A 19,866-nucleotide genomic window follows, 5' to 3' on the forward strand; every position below is an offset into this window, starting at 1 on the left:
AAATTGGAAGGGTAATATCCTGAATAAGTGAGTTGAGTTGAGTTGAGCTGAGTTAGATGCTCCATCCTTGAACTAATTATTTTTAATGTTGGGCTCAGGTATAATTTCATCGAGAATTAAGGCTTTACTTACGTTTGGTGGTTCTAAAATTATTGGTTCTGTTTGGATGACTAAATAATTTATTATTATAAATAGGGGCGGATGAGAGTTACGAGCTTTGTGGGAGAATGTATTTAGATCACACGATCAACCCCATTTTAGTAGCATCGAAAACGTCACCCTGATATAATTCGAAATTAGTCCTCTATGTGTGCGTGTATATATATATATATATATATAAAGAGGCTTATGCTGGAAAAAGAAGAAAAGTAACTACAAAACATTTGTAAGGTCACTTGATTTCACAACGTTAAGAGCTTATCCAAGACCGCCGACCACGACGTTCTAAGAACCCGCCCTCCCAACTCCTGAAACGAAACACTAGCTAGCATAGAACACCCACGCAAACCGCCGCCACCGGCCCCGCGCCCTAAATATAATAATAATATATCTAATATATACGAACACCTCTATAACTTGGGATACACACACACATACATATTATTATGTGTGTATATATATGCCCCTAAACCCTTTGTTTAATATATATATATATAAATGCCATTTATTTACTAAGACGAAGAATTATCCTAGCAGTTTTCTAACACCTCCATGCCGACGTGGCAACCAGCGCCCTGTCTTGCCAGCACAGCACCATCTCAGCCTGCCGCTTGGCCACGTGGAATCCCCTCACCTGTACTTTCCTAAGCAACCAATCGGCCTGGAAGTCGGCGAACTGGCTCAGCCCCACCGGCCTCCATCCCCCCGCGGCGAACGCCTCCCTCCACAGCCCCGACCTCCTCATCGCCACCGCTTCCACCGCCGCGAATATCTTTGGCCGCAGCAGAAATTTCTCGATCCTTCGGATCCAATCGTCGCCGCAGCCGGTACTCGCCGCTTCCAGAGACTCCAGGACCGTGGAGTAAAATTCCAGCCCATCGATCACACTCCTCCGTAACGACGGCGTCCGGCTGTCGGTCAGACCTTCCGCGTCCACCACCACCACCACTTGCGGCGATATTTGGCGGAGGTCGTTGAGGAATCCGGCGCCTATGTGTTGGAAGATGGTCGGAGATAGCAGAACGGCGGTCTTCTCCCCGTTCATGAATTTGATCGACTTGAAGGACAAGAATTCGAAGGTTAGGATCGAGACAAACTCGATGTCGAAGCCGATTTTGAGCTCGCGAGCGAACTGGGTCATGTTGTCTCGGATGAGTTTTGACTCGAGCGCGTACCCTTCGGGAACAACGGCAGTGATTCGGAGGACCGGCTTGTTGGCTTTTCTCGACTCGGCTCTGTCCGCGATTTCTTTCATGAACGAAGCCCACTGCCCCCCGAAGCCGATGTCAAAGTCAATGACGTGCACGAACGACGAGCCGTCCACGGCTTCTAGGATGGCCTGATTCGCCGTGAAATTGGAGAACATGGCGACCGGAGAGACGTTGGAGAAGCTCTTGTGGGCCTTGATGGCTTGAACGACGTCGGACGAACCCGTCGGTCGGGTCTGGCGAATCGACCCGGTTAGGAGACACTGCAGAGCTTCCTTGAAGTAGAAGGCGGCTCTCTGGAGTGGTTTCCCGACCGGAGCCGGAAGCTGCTGGTTGAGCCGCGCCAATATCACTTGGGCGAGTTGAATATCGTTCGACTCGAGGCTATCCACAGCCCGAATCAGCTCGTCGAGGAAATTCACCACGTTGTCCCACTGGTTCATGTGATTAAAGTCGGCGCCGAAATTGAAGGAACCCATAATCTGATTGGAAGAGACGTCAGAGTGAGCGAAATCGGAGGGAATGAAAAGGGGGTGAATTGGGTTGGAATCGAAGGATTGAGAAAACTGGAATTCAGGCAGAGCTTGGAAGACAGGCTCCAAAGGCTTCAAAACCGGGGCAGAGTCGTCGTGCAGCCCCAATTCCTTGATCAAGGAGTCCCAATCCTCCAAATTGTGCAGTGGGTGTTCGTCCCACTGACCACAGCCACTGTCGGACTGAAGTAGAGCATCCGAAGACTCCGAGAATTCAACTTTAGGCACTGCCTTACCGGCGGCGGCAAAAACAGGGCTCGGGCTGGGGCTCCGGCTGAGGTCAAGCACCGACTTGGGCTCGTAGCTGGTATTCCGGGCAGTGTCGTTGAGCTTAACGTTGGAATTAGGGTGATGGCTCTGGGTTGCGTTAAACGGAACTTTCATTCTCTCTAATAATAGCCCAGTGACGAGAACTTGGAGACTCTGAATTTTGGGTTGTTAGGGTTAGGTTTAGACACTGATTATAAGGAAGAAGTTGGGAATGGAGAGAAGGTGCAAGGGGGAGCTTTTGGGGGGTTATGATTGCTGGCTTTTTATCCTTTTTGCATGGAGAAAATTGTATAATGGAGATGCTGCCATGCCATGTATATATATATATGTATATATTAACATGCTTATGTATGCATGTATATCCATGTATGAGTTATCCTGACTGACATGATATTTGTGGGCAATAACACACGGTGAGTTTAGAAGATTTAGGGGATTTGATTTTACCTTTTGGAAGCTTCTTGTTGAAGGCTTGCTTAAAAAGCTTTTGCTTTGTTTTATTGCTTTGTTGATTCTTGAGGGCGTGTTTTTTTAATACAATTAAATTAGCTTATTATTAATTGGCTTGTGGGCTGGTGAAGCAGCTGCTGGGTTTCCTTTGTCACCCAGTTGCCTCTGTTGGGTCTATATTTAATGGCCACAACTGAGACCAACCATGCATGATTTATCATAAGAGACGTGGCTTCACTTTTAAGAAAATGAAAAAAAAAAAAATCAGAATTTTTATTTAAATAATTTATCAAAATGATTTTATATTTTGAGAACCAAGATTGATCGATTGTGTGTAATATTTCATTTGTTATTTCTGAAGGAGTGGTTTCTTTATTTTTTTTTTCTTTCTTGATTTTATATACAATTTGGGAAAAAAAAAATAAGGAAAGTAATACAGGAGTGTTAAAGGGAAAACGACAATGCAAAGATGAGTGGTCTTTTCAGCAAGAAAAGGCATATAGAGGGGCTTATCACTTGTGTCATCCTGTGGGAGGCTATAAACCATTTGATGTAAAGCTTCATCTTCATGGGGGGCCGTGGCCAATTCATAGAATTTTATTTAGCCCCACTTCACCAATTAAGTTTAAGTTGGATGAGGCAAATTTCATAATAATTTTATGCGGTTGTTGTTTTTTAAGTGTTGTTTATCAGTGGATATACAGTACCTCTATTATAGATATTAGTGACAACATCATTAGTTCATAGAACTTAAAATATTGACATTAATACAAACAACAAATTATAAAGCTTACAGAGAAAGAGAAAAGCTAACCATAAAAAGAAGAAGAAGAAGAAGAAGAAAAGCTCAAATTTGAGTCATGTAATTGTGCAGGTCAACTTTGATGTTTGAAGGGCAAAGGCAAAAAGAAGGGAGTGGCGGAAGCGTAGCAGATTTTTTTTCACTTGCACGCAAAACAGCGCAAGCATCCAAACCAAACCCAAAGAAGTCGGGTACTTGAAATTTCCAAAGGCTTTGCAAAGACTTCCAACCGAAACGCAACAAAGCAAAGTCAGTCAAATTGCGGGCGGCAAAGTTGCATATATAATTGCGTTGGATTCACAATCCTTTAGGCCCCAAACTCCTTTTTTTTATCTTTATTACTCTCCAAGTGAAGTTAACGCAGACTAACCTAAAGCTTCCATTATTGGCGTGGAAAGTGGGCTTGCATGTCATTAAATATTATTACTTACTCAACCCATAATTAAGAAAAAGGCTTTTTATATATTCAGACTCCTCATATTATTAAAAATATATATAATTTTTCCTTCTTTATCTAATTAATATTTATTAGTCATTTTTAAACTAATATTTTAAGTCATTTTTAATCTAAAAATAAATTAAGAATAAATAAAAAATTTGACGGTGTCACCTAATAAAATGAGTAATAAATAAAGCCAACTCAAAACTCAATATACACTACATTGGGACCATAAAGAACAAAATTTAAATAATTTTTTAGATGGTTATGAGAACTAAGAGATTTGAGATAAAAATATTTGTGTCGATCATTGAGAAAATGTATTTTTGGTAGATGATTTCGAGAACGACGAAGATTACGAAAGATTAATGACTAAGCAATGATAACTAATAAAGAAAGACAACAAGGTTAAAGTCAAAATAAAAAAGGAGGACTCAGAGATGATGATGATGAAGGTGACAATAGAGCAAAGACGACCACGACTACAAAGATAAAAGGGAAAGGTGGTGCGATTGCAAATTAGGATTTGGGAAGCCCTAATTTAAGGAAATGTCATTCTTCATGTGTTTCAAATAGTGCATGATTTTACATATTTTATAGTTATTAATTTTTAAATTAAAAATAATTAAAAATATTAATTTAAAAATATAAATTTAGACGAGAAATGAAATGTTATACTTTTTTAATAATTTAAGGAGTCCAAAATGCATAAAACCTTAAAGAAAAAGTGTCCGTCCGTCTACATGCATGCATGCATGCATGTATGTATGTATGTTACTTGGTTGGTTGGTGAAACAATCTAGATGCTTTCCTTTCCATCTGATTTTTCTCTTCTATATATATATATATATATCTTTGCCTTTTTCTTTCAATCAGTCGTCTTTAGTTGATGGCGAGTCTACCCACTTTAACTTGATTTTTCAGGTTGGCAAATGTTAATTCAATTTGCTGGCTTCAATTAGTTGTCGGAGCTCATGCTTTTCAAAGTTTACAACTTTTTTTTAGTCTAAGTACATCAGAATCAGACTTCCTCTAAAAGGATATTATTTTCAAATTCTATCTCACCCAGCACCAGCTGCAGGTTATTAAAACAGAATCCAATGGCCTAACTGATGATGCGGAGCCGATCACCTTCTTCTGTCTTGAGCCAAGTACCTGCGAAAAGGGTGGGGACTTGCTCCCCGTGATCCCTCCGACGCTCAAGTCAGTTCATAGGGTTTTTGAGGAGTATAATAATAGTAATGAAGGATAATCAAAGAGTCCCTTAGGAGTCAGCTCAGATCCCCATACCTGTAGAGGTTGCCCTCTATTTATAGATGTCCCGTGGCCTTTCCCTTAGGAGATAAGATATATTTCAAAAGGAGAGGTTGATCCCCTTTCCATGGGGAGAAAAGATAATCTTCCCTAATAGAGATAATTCTTGGGATATTTAAAGATATCATTGGTTGACTTAATCTTCTTCTTTATCTCTTTCCAGTTCAAAATCATAATAAAGATTATAAAGATAAGCGGAGCTCCTAAGTCTTGACACGTGGCGATCGCATATTGGTCTTTACTGGCACACATGGCTCCGAGTTAATGGTAACCTCCCAGGGGTAGTACAGTAAAATTGCCCCCTGTAAATATTCCCTCATCACTAACTAACCGCCTTAACCATATATAATAATTAAATAAATAATAATAATAATAATAATATGCATGGACTCAACAAAGATCTAAATTTAGGTTGTAAAATAATTAATCAAATCAATATTATTCAAAGACCTTCATTTACAAAATAAATCTCGCTTGCTTAACTTTTATATATATATATGTCGTCCATAAAACTAGGCTCTGAGAGAACATGCTTATATTGCAAAGTGTTTTCATATCTCAAAGAAGAGCCAATTAATTATAGCTACTGCACCAAAAAAGTCCAATTAACTGCCTGTAGTGTGATTGTGGAAAAGTGGGAACCTTTGGGCATGGTGAAAGAAGAACAGGCAAGAGGTGACCTGACCCACAAGTGGGTTAAGAATTGACCATTCGGAACCCCTCCCCCCATTAATTCTATCTACCGTGACCCATCAAAGGACCCCACTGGCCGGCCTCTGTCCCAAATGCATGGATCCATTCACACATCTCCCGAGCAACTCCCTCTCCGCACATACACATATATCCCACATATTATATATTCGTACAAAATTTTTACCAATAGTGTGTGAATATATATATATATATAATATAAAGAAAAGAGTACCCTTTACTAGAATTTATTTTAGTAACATTTTGTATTTTGCATGTAAAAGTTCCACCAATATATATAGTATTAATTATCCTTCGCATCTTAAACATGTTGCATGCATATATATATATATAAATTTGGTGGATTGTTAGCATTGTGACAAAAGATTATAGAAGTCTACCATACAATGAATATGTATATATATATATATACACATAATTCAGAGAGTAATAGGTATGTACGTTTCTTTACACACACACACACACATATATATATATGCCGGTGAGTGATGGATGGAAAGCTGTTGTCTGGCGAGGTAAGAGAGAATATGTGCCGGTGGTGAGAGTGCATTGGATTTTGCTGATCACACAACTACTGATGACAGACCACTCCATCCCTTTCCCTTTCCATTTCCCCTTTCCTTTCCTTTCCTTTCCTTTCCCCATTAAATATTAATATATATTAACGTACCAAACATTATCTTACAAAAACCCTTCTTTTCATTTTCGGATTTCAGACTTTAATGCAAAGTATCTCCACCTTCTAAAAGATGTTTCCCAGACCTTTCTGCTACGAATTATTATTACAATCATATTATATATATATATATAATACAAAAGCAAGAAAGAATCATATACATCTACGTACGTACGTAGTTTCCTAATTAAAATGTACAGTGATGCACCACGTTCTATCATTTTAAATTAATCATATATACTAATTTTTGCCTGCATGTCGTTCCTGTTTTACACTAAAATAAAAATTCAAGTGATTAAAGAAATGGGAGTTTAACATATATACTAGTCATGATTTAGAAATATATATATATATATAAAGTAATGCCACTAATTAGTTCTCCATCTTTAAACTAATTTGTAAATGATCATGTGACGGAGAATTACGATAAAAACAACTATTAAGCATCCTTCGAATTCCAGGTCGACTACCTAAATAACCGTTAAACCTCATCCTTGTCGAAGAGGAGAGAGCTCGAGGGGTGCATGTCGTTCAAGCTAAGCTATCTCATCTGCATTCTGTAACAGCTGTTGACTTGACTTGGGCATGGACTCTCAACAGATCAGAACAGAACCCCACTTGAGTTATGGGAGATTGCAATTATATACATATGTATATATAGCTGAGAGCACAATATCTATAATTTTATGGCCATACATGGTAGCAAGCAGGTGAGTCCACTACTTGAGAGGTCAACTTGGTGTTTCAGTGGGGGAGCAGCTGGAACAACCTATTTTATTCTTCAAGCTTCTGGTCCTGGGTAGTGATGATTCAATTTTTTTTTTTTTTTTTTTTTTTTTGATGAATTCAAGTGTGTCTGTGTGTGTAAGTATAAACATATTTGGCTGTTAGGAAAGTTTGACATGGGATGCACCCGAGAATCGGAAACCCTTTTTCAAGTTTGGTCGTTATCAATCACAAGTCACTGAAAACGAAAATGGCGGAAGCGAGAGGTGACTAATTAGCTAAGCCAAGGACAGGACACCACACCCAAATACTGCCATTATTTTATTCAAAACATTAGTTGAGCATCTACCTCTTTTCGAATATTACAAAAATCCAACTTACTTTAATCGATCAATTGCATGACCTCAGTCTGATCTCCTCAGATAGTCTTAAAATTTAATTTACACCATCCCTCCCCCCCTAATATATACAACAAAACCTTTTATTTGTTTGAATTAGTTTTGACGATATAAAAAATAAATAAATTTCATACAGAATGATATTTTAATTTTATGATGATGCACTTGTAACTATATTTAAAATATTTAATTTGACTGAATTAAGATATATATGTATATATATATAGTTTAATTGATGTATAGAAAATTAAGGCTCTTAATTCGGATGAGCGCTGCATCGTTGTTTAAAGAAAAGATATATATATATATATATATTATATATTATATGTGAGAAACGTGGGATTTTAGAAATGGAAGCAACGGTGGATCAAGATTTTGAAAGGGGAATAAAAAAGTCAAGTACTTAGGAGTTAAGGTTGGAAGCATGACACGACAAACAGAGGGTGCTGGAAGAGGAAGCTTGAGAGATACAAAAGATGTTTTTTTTTTTTATTATTGTAAGAGGAGAGGGAGAGAGATAGAGAGAGAGAGAGAGAGAAAGGGTTGAGATTCTGATTTAGATCATTCATGTAAAGATGGATAGAGAAATAAATTGTCGCCTCATGTTTCAGCCTCCATTAACACCCCTCAAAAAGCAAAAGGCAAAGGGACCTAGAAGTGGAGCTGCTGATTTGGCCATCATATACTAATTTATTATTATTATTAGCATTGAGGCCATCAACCATGCTGCTCCTTCCACACGTACATTTGGAGCAGGGAGGGGTGGAATATGGAAGGATCCCAAGGATGTGTTGATTATTTGCTGTCGAAAATACCCCTTGATTCAATGGGTTGGTTTTCTTTTTCTTTCTTATTTTCCTGATTCCTCCACGCTTCTCACGATGACCCTGATCTCTTCCTCTTGCCACCTTTGCATCCCTGTATATCTATAATCAGTTAGCGAGGGTTGATCTAATTGCTAGCTAGTCATCTAGCTATCTGATTGTTGATTCCATAATTGTGTTCAGTTTCAGTGTTCTCGCTATATGATTTCATGCACCGTTGGTGTATTGTCTGTCATGTATAGATAAAATCTTAATAAGGAATATATATATATATATATATATATGCATACAAACGGGTTTCTCATAAATTTACTTTCCCATCTCATGTGTTTTTTATTTGCATTTCTGTTGGTTCTTCTCTGATTAATATGTAATAGTCGGATTGTTGTAATAATAATGATAATAAAACCTAATATTTATCTCTTCTATTATTTGTGAATAAATATATAAAAGAAAAAGGGAGAAAAAAAAGCCTAGCCCAACTCGTCCTCACCAATGCAGAAATGAGAAAGCCCTACAGGATATCTAGCCCGACCCGATTCTTGGGCCCAAAATGTAAAACAAAAAGGTTAAAAGCCCAATATCATGGTCTAATTAACAGAAGCCCAGTTCCGCTGGAGAGATTATGGCAACGAACACAACCGCGATTACAGCCAGAAATTGAGACAAATGTTGTAGTATTAGATCATACGGAAGAAATGTTCTCCAACAACTAGCACTCGGGCAGCTTCCACGTGTCTCATTCGACACACCACGTGTCACTCCCATGCCACGTAGCTCAGCCTTTCCCCATTAAAGAACCGCTTCCAATTCCTTATCCCCCCATCCATTCCTCTGTTACCATAACACCACCTATACTTCTCTCGGCAAAGCAATGTCGACGAAGAAAGCTGCACTGATTTGCTTTCTGATTTTCTGGGTCGCGGCGCACGCGACAGCTTTGGCTTTTGGTTGCGATGAGCATCATCAGAACGGATCGAGGTTGGGGCTTCTGGTGAGGAGAGACGAGAGGCGGACGCTGGTTTCGACGGAGTACGGCGAGGTATCAGCCGTCGAAATCGGCGATGGAGCGAGAGGGCGGTACCATCTGCAGTTCATCACGTTGGAGCCCAACGGTCTGTTCCTTCCGGTGCTCCTTCACGCGGACATGGTCTTCTACGTCCACACAGGTACTACTTACCTTGCACAACCATTTTGAGCCGATTCCAAAATGAATAATGAGTTCATATTATAAAGGCGCATATATAAAACTTGCCTTTCCTTGCCTGAAATGGTAGCCTTGCTGTCGTTGAATCACCCATGTGTCCTTATGAAATAAAACTTTTTTTTATTCACTTATTTACAGTATAAACGTGGATTATAAATGCTGGTCACTTTTTCATTTTAAGAAAGTACATTATCAAAAACATTTCAATTTTTTATGCAAAAATATGATAAATATAATATCCGGGAAATATTTGTGATTATTTTTACGAGTATCGTTCTGAATCTGTTTTCGTTATCCACCGAGACTGAGGTAAAAGTCGGGCACAGATAGTCACATCAGTCTTTTATAGAACTGTGTGCCTTCCAAGTTTAACCTTTTTTGTTTGTTTGTTTTTTTGCTAATTCTTTCAAGTTGTCCTTTTGCAGTTATAGAACTGTGTATCATTACTCCTTGAGTCCTTGCCATTTTATCTTCCTAGAAAATAAAAAACTTTTAAGCCTAAAACCCAAGTGTAATAAAAGCAAGTGTATTTAATACCTTATAGTTACGCGCCAGAATAGGAATACCTTAATTTAAATTGAACTATATATATATATTTATATCTGTAATAGGATGGTATTTTGTAAATAGCATTTTCCTCTACATCTTCAGGAGTAAATAAGAAACTTCCAAAAAGAAATTAGAAGATTTTACTTAATAGACAAATTCATCGGTTTATCATTTTATTGGGGAACTCTCACATCGATAATGATAATTTACCCAAAATGTCTCACATAATAGTATGAAAGTATATTACTTAAGTTTATGGGTCGCAATGAATATTTTGTTTTAAGGACCCAGGATATTATCCGAGCCAACCCCCAGTCATTATGAGTAGGGATGGTATCTCAAAAAAGTGGAACATTGGGAAGACAATAGCATATGGTAGTGACTCACGTAATCGTGGCGTTGCGAACCAAAGTGTGAGGATGGAATTCAGACGATGTGAAAATTTTGTTGGTTTTGAGTGGCCGTGGTGCAGGGAGTGGGACATTGAGCTGGGTGGACGACGAGGAAATGAAGCGCTTGAAGTTGAAGAAAGGAGATGTGTACGGGCTGCAGTCGGGGACTGTTTTCTTTCTACAGAGCAGCTTGGAGCCAAAGCAACAGAAGCTTAGGCTCCACGCCATCTTCACCAATTCCATTGAGGATCTTCGCGTACGCTAACACTACCACCTTAGTTTTTCTTTTCTTGTGTTTGGTTCTTGAGAATCCGGGGGCGCAGCTGTAAGTAATTCATAGTCCTGGTGCGTGCAGGAACCATTTATGCTGGCCTATTCGAGCATCTATGACCTGATCCTGGGCTTTGACAAGAGTGTCCTTCGCTCTGCATTTAAGGTTCGAAATCAAGTTTCAAACTTTCGGTTGATTTAACTGCTTACCGAAGCATTATACCATCTCTTTTCCAATAGAAAATAGCATTTTACTTAAAAGTTATCAAAATGAGGTGATGTTGATATTTTGGTTATTACAAATTTATTTTTACAGATTTTTCTTCTTTCCAGTGGCTTTAATAAAACATGGAAATTGAGAAATGCTTTTGCAAATGAACATATCTTTTTTGTCGATTAAATGGAATGAATGCCAAGCTGCCCGTTTGGTAGGAAGCGTATAAATGAAGTATGTTTGCGTTGCCTTGAAAAATCTAATGCCTATATATGCAAATGGAATTTTAAGGCCTCTGAGGAAGTGATAGCGGAATTAACAAATGGCACAAAGCCTCCTGCAATAGTACATGCGGTGTCGAAGAAAGGAAAACAGTTCTGGGACTTTGAAGCTCAATTCATGAAGGGTCTTTTAGGAAGCAAAGGTTACAGTATGCTTGATGTCAGCAACAAGAAGCACAAGACTAAAGCCTACAATGTCCATGACGCAAAGCCAGATTTTGAAAATTGTAATGGCTGGAGCCTGACAGTGACCTGGAAAGACTTGAGTGCCTTGAAGGGTTTTAATATTGGTCTTTTCATGGTGAATTTGAACAAGGTAAGTTACTCCCAACTATTTCTTTTGATTTTTGTCCGCAAAAGGAGGTGGGGATTTTATTCTGTTGCTGGTTTTTCTGATGTGTTTTTAAAAGGGGGCGATGATGGGGCCGCACTGGAATCCGATGGCCAAAGAGATATCGATAGTGCTTCAAGGCAGAGGGATGATTCGGGTGGTCTGTCCTAGCTGGGCGAATGAATCTGAATGCAGAAACATGAGTTTTATGGTTGAACAGGACGATGTATTCGCTGTCCCAATGTTCCATCCCATGGCTCAAATGGCCTTCAACAATGATTCACTAGTTTTTGTTGGATTCAGCACAACAACAAAGAAAAACCATCCTCAATACATGGCAGGAAAAGCCTCAGTCCTACAAACTTTGGACCGGGAAATAGTGGCAGCATCCCTCAACGTGGCGGACAAAATAGTTGATAAGCTTTTGGATTCAGAAGATGAATTAGTCATATTAGATTGCACCTCTTGTGCTGAGGAAGAGGCAGAAAGGGCAATAGAGGAAGCTAGGAAGAGAGAAGAGGAGAAGAGGGAGGAGGAAGAGGAAGCCAGGAAGAGGGAGGAAGAGGAAGAAAGAAGGCAAGAGGAGGAAGCTGAGAGGGCAAAGGAAGAAAGGAGGAAAAAAGAGGAAGAGGGAAAAAGAAGGCGAAAAGAGGAGGAGGAAGCTGAGAGGGAAGAGGAAGAAAGGAAGAAGGAAGAAGAAGAAGAACAGAGAAGGCGAGAAGAGGAGGAAGCTGAGAAGGAAGAGGAAGAAAGGAGGAAACAAAAAGAGAAAGCTAGGAAGAGGAAGGAAGAAGAAGGAAGGAGGCGGGAGGAGAAGGAAGGAGAGGCCGAGGAGAGGGAGGAAGCTAAGAGGAAAGAGGAAGAGAGGAGGAGGAGAGAAGAAGAAAAAGCCAGGAAGAGGGAAGAAGAGGAAGCAAGAAGGCGAGAGGAGGAACAGAAGAGAAGAGAGGAAGCCCGAAAAAGGGAAGAAGAGGAGGAAGAAAGAGGTCGTGGGGAAGGCGAAGCTGAGGAGGAGGAAGAGGCGAGGCAACAAGGAAAGTCCAGAAGGGAGAGGAAGAGACAGCAAGAAGAGGAAGGTGAAGGGGAGAGTGAGGGTGGTGGCTGGAGGGACAAGCCAAGAAAAATTTTGAAGAAAATATGGAAGGTTTGAAATGTATGCGACTTAGACGCCGAGGTACCTGTTTTGTGTATAGAATGGACGTAGCTGGCTGAAATAAAACCCCCTTCGCACTCTGCGTTTAGACCCAGGTAGACGTTTTGTTTAGAGAATTTACGTTGGTTGCTGAAATAAAACCCCCTTCCCACTGTATTTTGGGTTTGGGTTTCCATCTTTGTAGCAAAATAAGCTTTTCAGTTCAAGCCTTGGCATTGCCCAAGTTATGTACGATCGCACTCTTTTTGTCCAGCTGAAGAAGGGGTCGTTGAAACAGTCCTAAATCCTCTTTAACATTAATAAAATTCAACTACTAATTCCATTCAACTGGCATTGAGACTGACTTGTGAAGAACACCAACCAACCAAGTCAAAAAAATATAGTACTACTGCTCGCACAATAACCTTTTCGATCAAATCCACTTTAATACACATTAATTATCTACTCATGATTTGTAATCACCTTTTTGGACCTCCCACATTATTATTCATACAGATTTCTCATGCAAGAAAGGAAGCCCGTAAGCTGCTAATGCTTCATCTTTATCTTCAACCTCAACTCGAAACAGCCTACGTCCCGTATTAATGTACACCGTCTCCATGAGCCTTCCATTGTCACGAGCTCCTTCCGATATCTTTGCCAGTGAATTCTCTACCACCGATGGAGGTCATTAGGGCCGACAGACCACTGGCGGGGCCACCATGGGCCGCCATTCCCAACCCAAGAAGATCAAGAGTTGTCTGCTTGGGGCCAAACACCGATGGAGTTCCCATCATCAACTCCTTCAAACCAGAACCCCCATCACAGGGAATCCCAAGCCCTAGTCCCGCTACAACAGACGCATGATCCTGCTCAATTTGTCTACCATCCCACTCTGGCTGCCCGGACGACGAACTGGCCGACGAAACAATCCCAAATCCCCTGAGGAGCGACCCATTTGTCGCAGCCGCTCCAATCTGGGCAGCCTTCTGTAGCAATGCCGTCGCAGACAGCGCTGGCTGGGGCGGCGGAGCATATTGTCGTCGCTCTTGGCCGGTAGTACCAAAAATTGAGGAGCCGTTATTGGTGGCCAGACAGAGAGAAATGGGCTCTGTCGATGAAGACGGCGTGATATCAGTTGCGCGTTCCGGGCGAGCCATCGCTCGGATTAAGTCAGTAAATCCAGGAGCCGGAGGCTGCAAATTTGCTTGAGCTGTTGAAGAAGCAAACAAGCTTGCAAATACGCTACTACTTGTACTTCCATTGCTGCTGGAGCAGCTAGTACTGCTGCAGCTTCCAGTTAGGCTTGTGGTGGCTGGCACATCATCCAAAATCTGGGTGGGATTTGGATTGTCCGACAAGGCTGGAACAACACAAACAACCGAAAGACAAAGGAATGGAAAAGGATCAAATCTGTCCAAAGTAAAGAGATACAAAATTGGGCTTTGTGATTAAAGAAGTTGGTATTATTGATGTAAAAAGAGAATCAATAATGGTCTCCTTTCTGAACATCCACTTAACTCTCTTTTGTAGCTTTTGAATCTCTTTGGGTTCTCTTTTCCTTTTTAAGATTGCATATTGTGAATCTTAAAGTCCCCGTACTAGTTAGTATTTCTGAGATCGATTACTTATAATCTTGGTGATAGTCAGAAAATAACAAAGATCAATAAAGGACAAAATAACAACTTAATTCCAAGATCAAGAAGAGCTAACAAACAATATTTTGGAGCTTTCTTAAACAATAACGTAACCAACAAATTGCGAATTAAAAAGGACAAAATTTCCACATATGCGCCGATTACCTGGACTTTGAGTGGGCAAAACAGGGGATGCCACAGCCACCGGAGCAGACATGGTTGTGGGTGGAGCCAGAGGTGGAGGCGGGGGTAGCGGTGATGAAGAAACAGCTAGAGGTTTTGGTCCCTCATCGGCGCTCGGAGGGGCCACCGGCTGGGCTTTTGCGCTCTCCTCGGCTAACGCATCACAAAAAGCTCTGTGGGTGATAAAGCTATCCCTCCTTCAAATGTTCAAAACAATAGTAACTCAGACGGAGAAGCCAAGAAAAGGAAAATCGAAAAGGAATTAATTTCATAGAGACAACAAATCAAACACCTTGAGAACAAAGTTCCACAGTCGCATTTGTACTCTCTGGTGCCGCAAATCTTCGAGTGAGCCTTCCAATCGGACTGAACGGCATATTTCTTGGAGCACTTGTCGCATTTCAATTTTTTCTCGCCGTGCTTCCGGCAGTAGTGCTTCTTAATCCCAGTGAGATCGCCGAGCGCTCGAGAAGGAGCATGATGAACGCAGGACGGCTCCGGACACACGTAGACTCGCTTCCGAACCTCCTTGCTTGACCTTTGCCGAAGCTTCCATGGAAGGTTGTGACCCCGCCGATGAAGCTGCAAATTCTGGTCTCGCTGAAACCCCTTGTTGCAGATTTCGCAAATGAACCGATTCGTCGCGAGCAGAGTCTTCGGGGACAGAGAAATCACCTCGGCGTCTGGATCTGCCGAGCCAATCAAAGGTACAAAATGAAACCTAGTTTCGATTTATATATGTAAACAATTCGATTACAAGTGAGCTAGGTTTTAACCTGGCATTCCGGGAAGATTTCGCTTCCGCTTGGGCGGCGTAGGCGGTTTTGGGGGTACTGTTTGATTTTGATTCCCCGATGAAGAGACGCTGGCCTCGCCGGAAGCGGCGGGTTCGTTCACCGTGGAAGAGTTATCAACGTCAGCCGGCATGGGTAATTAATTCGTAGCTAGGGGTTTTTGAGTTCCCAAAATGGGAAGCCTAGAACATTTATCTTGGAACAATTTAAGGCAGCTTTTTGAGAATGAGTTTCCCAGGGTTTCGGTTTGAAGCATCCTATATCCACCAGTCAATCTTGTTTTTTCACCTCTACCTACCAGCTATCATCAACTTCTGACCCGAACCCAGATTTTGCCCCCAAAAAAAAGCTAATAATCACCAAAACCTACTACTCAAAGCCAATCTATCAGCACACAAAACAATGAAGACCCAGAAAAGGAAAACGGCGATGGCCACCGGAAAACAAACCGCCGGAAATAAATGAAATCGGACAAGAAATGAGAGGGCTCGCCGGAATCTGTGAGCTTTATTGATAGCTCAGCCCTTCTGAAATCTAGCTCCACTACCGTTTCCGCTGCAACTCTTAACAGGAACCTCCCTAACACAACTCCGATATTTGGCCAACCAGGACAACAGTATCATACCGATTCGAGCCCCGGAGACCAAAATAGGAACCCGGTTCTGCAAGTTGGCGGCTCATAGAATAGAACAGAGAGGGGGGGGGGGGGGGGAGGAGAGAGAGAGAGAGAGGAAAGACTTTGGAAGTCTTCAGTTCAGCCTTGGCATTCGCTTTTGTCGTTTACTTTTCAGACCAAAAATACAGATCACAATAAAATCTAGTTTAAAACAAATAATAAGACGAAAAAAAGGAAGTAGGGTTAGAAAGTGCGGTTCGTTTTCAACCAGATGTGTTCACTAGGGTTAGAAAGTTAAACTAAGAACGATCATTTTGCAGTTTTCGTGTCTTCAATTATATTAAAAAAAATAAATTATAAGTATAAAATTTTACTTTATTACAGAGAACGATAATTAAACTCACAACTCACCGAATTAAAACTAACATATCATTTATCCAATCACTCAACTAAGGTTGGCAATAAGTTGAGCTAGGCTCAACTCGAGTTCAAATCGATTAATTTTAACTTGATTCATAACTTGGCTCGAACTCGATATAAGTTGTTTTTTTTAGCTCAAGGTTAACTCAATAATGACTACGAGCTAGCTCGAAACTTAATTCATGTGATTTATATAATATATATTTATTTATATTTAAATAATTTTTTTAAAATTATTAAGTATATATTTATATCATTGAGTATTAAGTAATAAATATTTTTTTATTTAATAAATTTTTAAAATTAATATATATAACTATATCAAACTGACTCGTGAGTCAAATATTTGAACTCAAACTTGATTCATTTATATCACGAGGTAACTTATTGAGCCAATTATCTAGTCAAGTTTTGAGCTAATTCATGAATAGCTCAACTTATTGTCAGTCCTATGTTTCAACCTATGTTCTGGGAGCATTAGAAAGTTAGACTTCCACCTTAATATACAAGTTTTTTAAAAAAATTAAAAAGAGAAAATATATTATATTTTAAAAAACACTACAATCCATCTTAAAAAAAAATTAATAAAAGAGTTGACCCGTTTGTCTTTATTGGTAAACCCAAATTGTTAATACAATTGTCCACATAGGAGTCGGAGTAGTATAATGTTAGTTTGTTAAATTGCATATAAAGTTAAGATTATATTTAAAATAAATAATTAAATAAAAATTATATGGAGGAGAAATAAGTGCCGGAGTCGACTGGGAGGGACAATTGTATCCATTAATTATCATTATATTTGCATTACATGAATTACCACTAATGCTATATATATGCTTTCGAGTTTAATAGGTGAACTCATATAAGAAAGTCTCACTCAAGTCCACAATTCAAGTAATTCATAAAAAAAAATAAAAAAAAAATTGAAGTATAATATACATATTTGTTATCAAAATAAAAGTGGGAACAAGGCGGAAACTTTGGGCTCTCGCGTATCCCATAAGTCATAAAAATGTGTCCCGCAGACGCTTTAGAGCAATGTCTTTAACCACAGATCTATGGAAATACATTACCCCCCCCTCCCTTCTCATTTTGGTTCTTCTTTTGATAGTGCGGGCTTGAAATGAAGGGTGCGTGTCCAACTTCGCCTCTCTCAAACACGCGAGCTCAAATCAATCAAGAGGGAGAGGGGGAGCAACTTCACGTGGCCTTAATTTTAAGTCTGGACGGTACGGATGCTTCCTCTGTATAGCGTGTGTGGGTGCTTAACTGAAGTTTAAATTTCATAGCTTTGTTTGTTTTGGCTGTTCCGCAATGAATGTGAAGCGTACTACGACTACTACTGCTACTACCAGCTGCCTGCAGCTGTAGTATTTATTGGAGATTTATAGTGAGAGTGGGACAGCAGTAGCAGTAAGTAGTAACCCATCAAGGCTGCAAAGCCGCCCCTTTTTGCCCTCTGTCCCTGCTCCCTCCTCCTACTCCAATTCAACTATTTTTTATCACAAAAATACTATGTATATATAATACTTTATCCAAAATTGTTTAAATATAGCAATGTTGTATAAATATATGATTTTCTGAAACTAGAAACCAGAAAGAACAACACAATATATACTACTTACTGCGAGGGCGAGGGCGAGGGCGAGGGCCGGCACCCATTTCGCTCTCCTTCACGTCACATGTGCACTGCTCGGCGGACCCAAGTAGATTTCGTATTCCATCTTCTAAAGCAATCAGCTTACGTAGCTTTCTTGGAATTATTAAATACTGCACTCTAATTTAGTAATCCAAAAATTTCTACCTCTTCCAATTGTCAATTTTTGTTCCCCCCCACAGAGCAAAAATCAACAATGAAGTGGGCCCACTCTAATTTATCATATAAATAATTGGTAATGCCTAATGCTAATTATTGTTCTTGTTATTAATATTTTAAATATTTTTATTGATCAATAAAATTATTTAAATATTAAAATTAACATACTATAAATTTAGCATTGCCCAGACAGACGATTTATATCTCTTTTAACGTTCCATACTTACAAATTTTTATTTCAATTAAAAGCATGTAAGATAAAAACGTGACATAGCGTGTGAGCTGGATTCACATTAAAATTAGGATTTAGTGTCATTGAATTAGAGATGAAATTATTATTGCTCGTCTGGCCAGTTTAGCTGGGGCACAAAGTACCTCTAAGGTAAAGTTTAGAACAAAAATCAAGAATTGAGTCTCGTCAATGATAATATGGGAGCAATCTCTCAAAATAAGGAAGACTTCTTATGCACAATAAACATTAATCTAGTCACTATACTTGATTGAATCACCATAATTAATCTCTCATATTCTATCAAATTAAGTGTGTGTATGGACGTCTGGAGTGAACAATTCACTTTTTGGGACAAGAGATGAAATTATTTTAGGGCGGGGAAAGGGGCAGCCTTGGCCTGGCCAACCAAAAAGCCGGCATTTCCTTTTTGTTTATTTATTTTATTTATGGACAGTGCCAACATTATTATTATTATTCTTCGTATGTTGACTTGAATGCATGTCTCTTTTCGTAATTCAAACTCTCTATTATTTTGAGAGTCGGGTGGGCCCCGCCCACCTTTAATATCGGCAGCGTCCGCATCTGATGCCACGGTCCCTCCGTCCCTCCCTCCCTCCTTATGAGCTCTCCAAAACTATTTAATATAATTGACTAATTTAATAATATTGTCAAATATATATACCACTGGTCAATTTACTTAAAAATTATAGAGATTAATTTTATTTTAAATTTTAAATTTTTCAAAAATTGCTGAATCCAAATCTTTTATACTTTTTAACATGTTCAGTGCTCTCCCTGCCCTGCCCTGCCCTGCCCGGGTGAAGCTCCCTAATTTAACTTAAATATTTAAATAATTTAAGATTACTTCTAATTTTAATTAAAACTAAGGCGAGAAAACCATACCTTAGGCCACATTTGGAAGACTAGAACATTACAATTAGAGTGTGTTTGATTGTATTTAGTTGGAAAATGAAAACATTTTCCATCTTCTATGGAAAATAAAAATTACCACCCCTTGAAATCAATTTTTCATAGAAATTAGGCCAAAATATGTTTTAAATGGTTATATAATGGAATTGAATTCCATAGAAAATGTTGTGTGTCAAACAACAATGATGGAATTAAATTTCTTGGATATGACATTTTTTATGAAAATTTCATGTTATCAAACACACCTTTAGAGTAAGGTTCGGACAGAAATTAATTTACATTATTTATTTAAAACAAAAATACCTATTATATATCTCCAAAATTAAAAATAACGACATTAACATATTCAAGA

The 19,866-nt window shown here is 39.3% G+C and overlaps 3 protein-coding genes across 4 annotated transcripts; 1 reads left to right on the forward strand and 2 right to left on the reverse strand.

Moving 5' to 3' along the window:
- Positions 1 to 343: 343 nt before the first annotated feature.
- Positions 344 to 2,462, reverse strand: LOC127804936 (scarecrow-like protein 15). The gene has a single exon (XM_052342040.1). It carries the CDS (start codon positions 2,282 to 2,284, stop codon positions 701 to 703), a length of 1,584 nt encoding a protein of 527 aa, XP_052198000.1. The 5' UTR covers positions 2,285 to 2,462; the 3' UTR covers positions 344 to 700.
- Positions 2,463 to 9,035: 6,573 nt separating this feature from the next.
- On the forward strand, positions 9,036 to 15,609 carry LOC127803942 (vicilin-like seed storage protein At2g18540). Of its 2 annotated transcripts, none has more exons than XM_052340598.1 (5): positions 9,036 to 9,679; positions 10,739 to 10,914; positions 10,999 to 11,094; positions 11,434 to 11,739; positions 11,834 to 15,609. In XM_052340598.1, exons 1-5 carry the CDS (start codon positions 9,385 to 9,387, stop codon positions 12,902 to 12,904), a joined length of 1,944 nt encoding a protein of 647 aa, XP_052196558.1. In that variant the 5' UTR covers positions 9,036 to 9,384; the 3' UTR covers positions 12,905 to 15,609. The 2 variants fall into 2 exon arrangements, with proteins under 2 accessions (XP_052196558.1, XP_052196559.1); XM_052340599.1 differs by having other exon boundaries at positions 9,045 to 9,679; positions 11,014 to 11,094.
- Positions 13,208 to 16,233, reverse strand: LOC127803943 (zinc finger protein GAI-ASSOCIATED FACTOR 1). Its single transcript, XM_052340600.1, has 4 exons — positions 15,483 to 16,233; positions 14,999 to 15,395; positions 14,689 to 14,903; positions 13,208 to 14,249 (listed from the first exon to the last, which is right to left on the reverse strand). Exons 1-4 carry the CDS (start codon positions 15,631 to 15,633, stop codon positions 13,522 to 13,524), a joined length of 1,491 nt encoding a protein of 496 aa, XP_052196560.1. The 5' UTR covers positions 15,634 to 16,233; the 3' UTR covers positions 13,208 to 13,521.
- Positions 16,234 to 19,866: the final 3,633 nt, after the last annotated feature.

This window comes from Diospyros lotus, chromosome 6 (assembly GCF_014633365.1).
Source record: "Diospyros lotus cultivar Yz01 chromosome 6, ASM1463336v1, whole genome shotgun sequence".
Classification (NCBI taxonomy): domain Eukaryota; kingdom Viridiplantae; phylum Streptophyta; class Magnoliopsida; order Ericales; family Ebenaceae; genus Diospyros; species Diospyros lotus.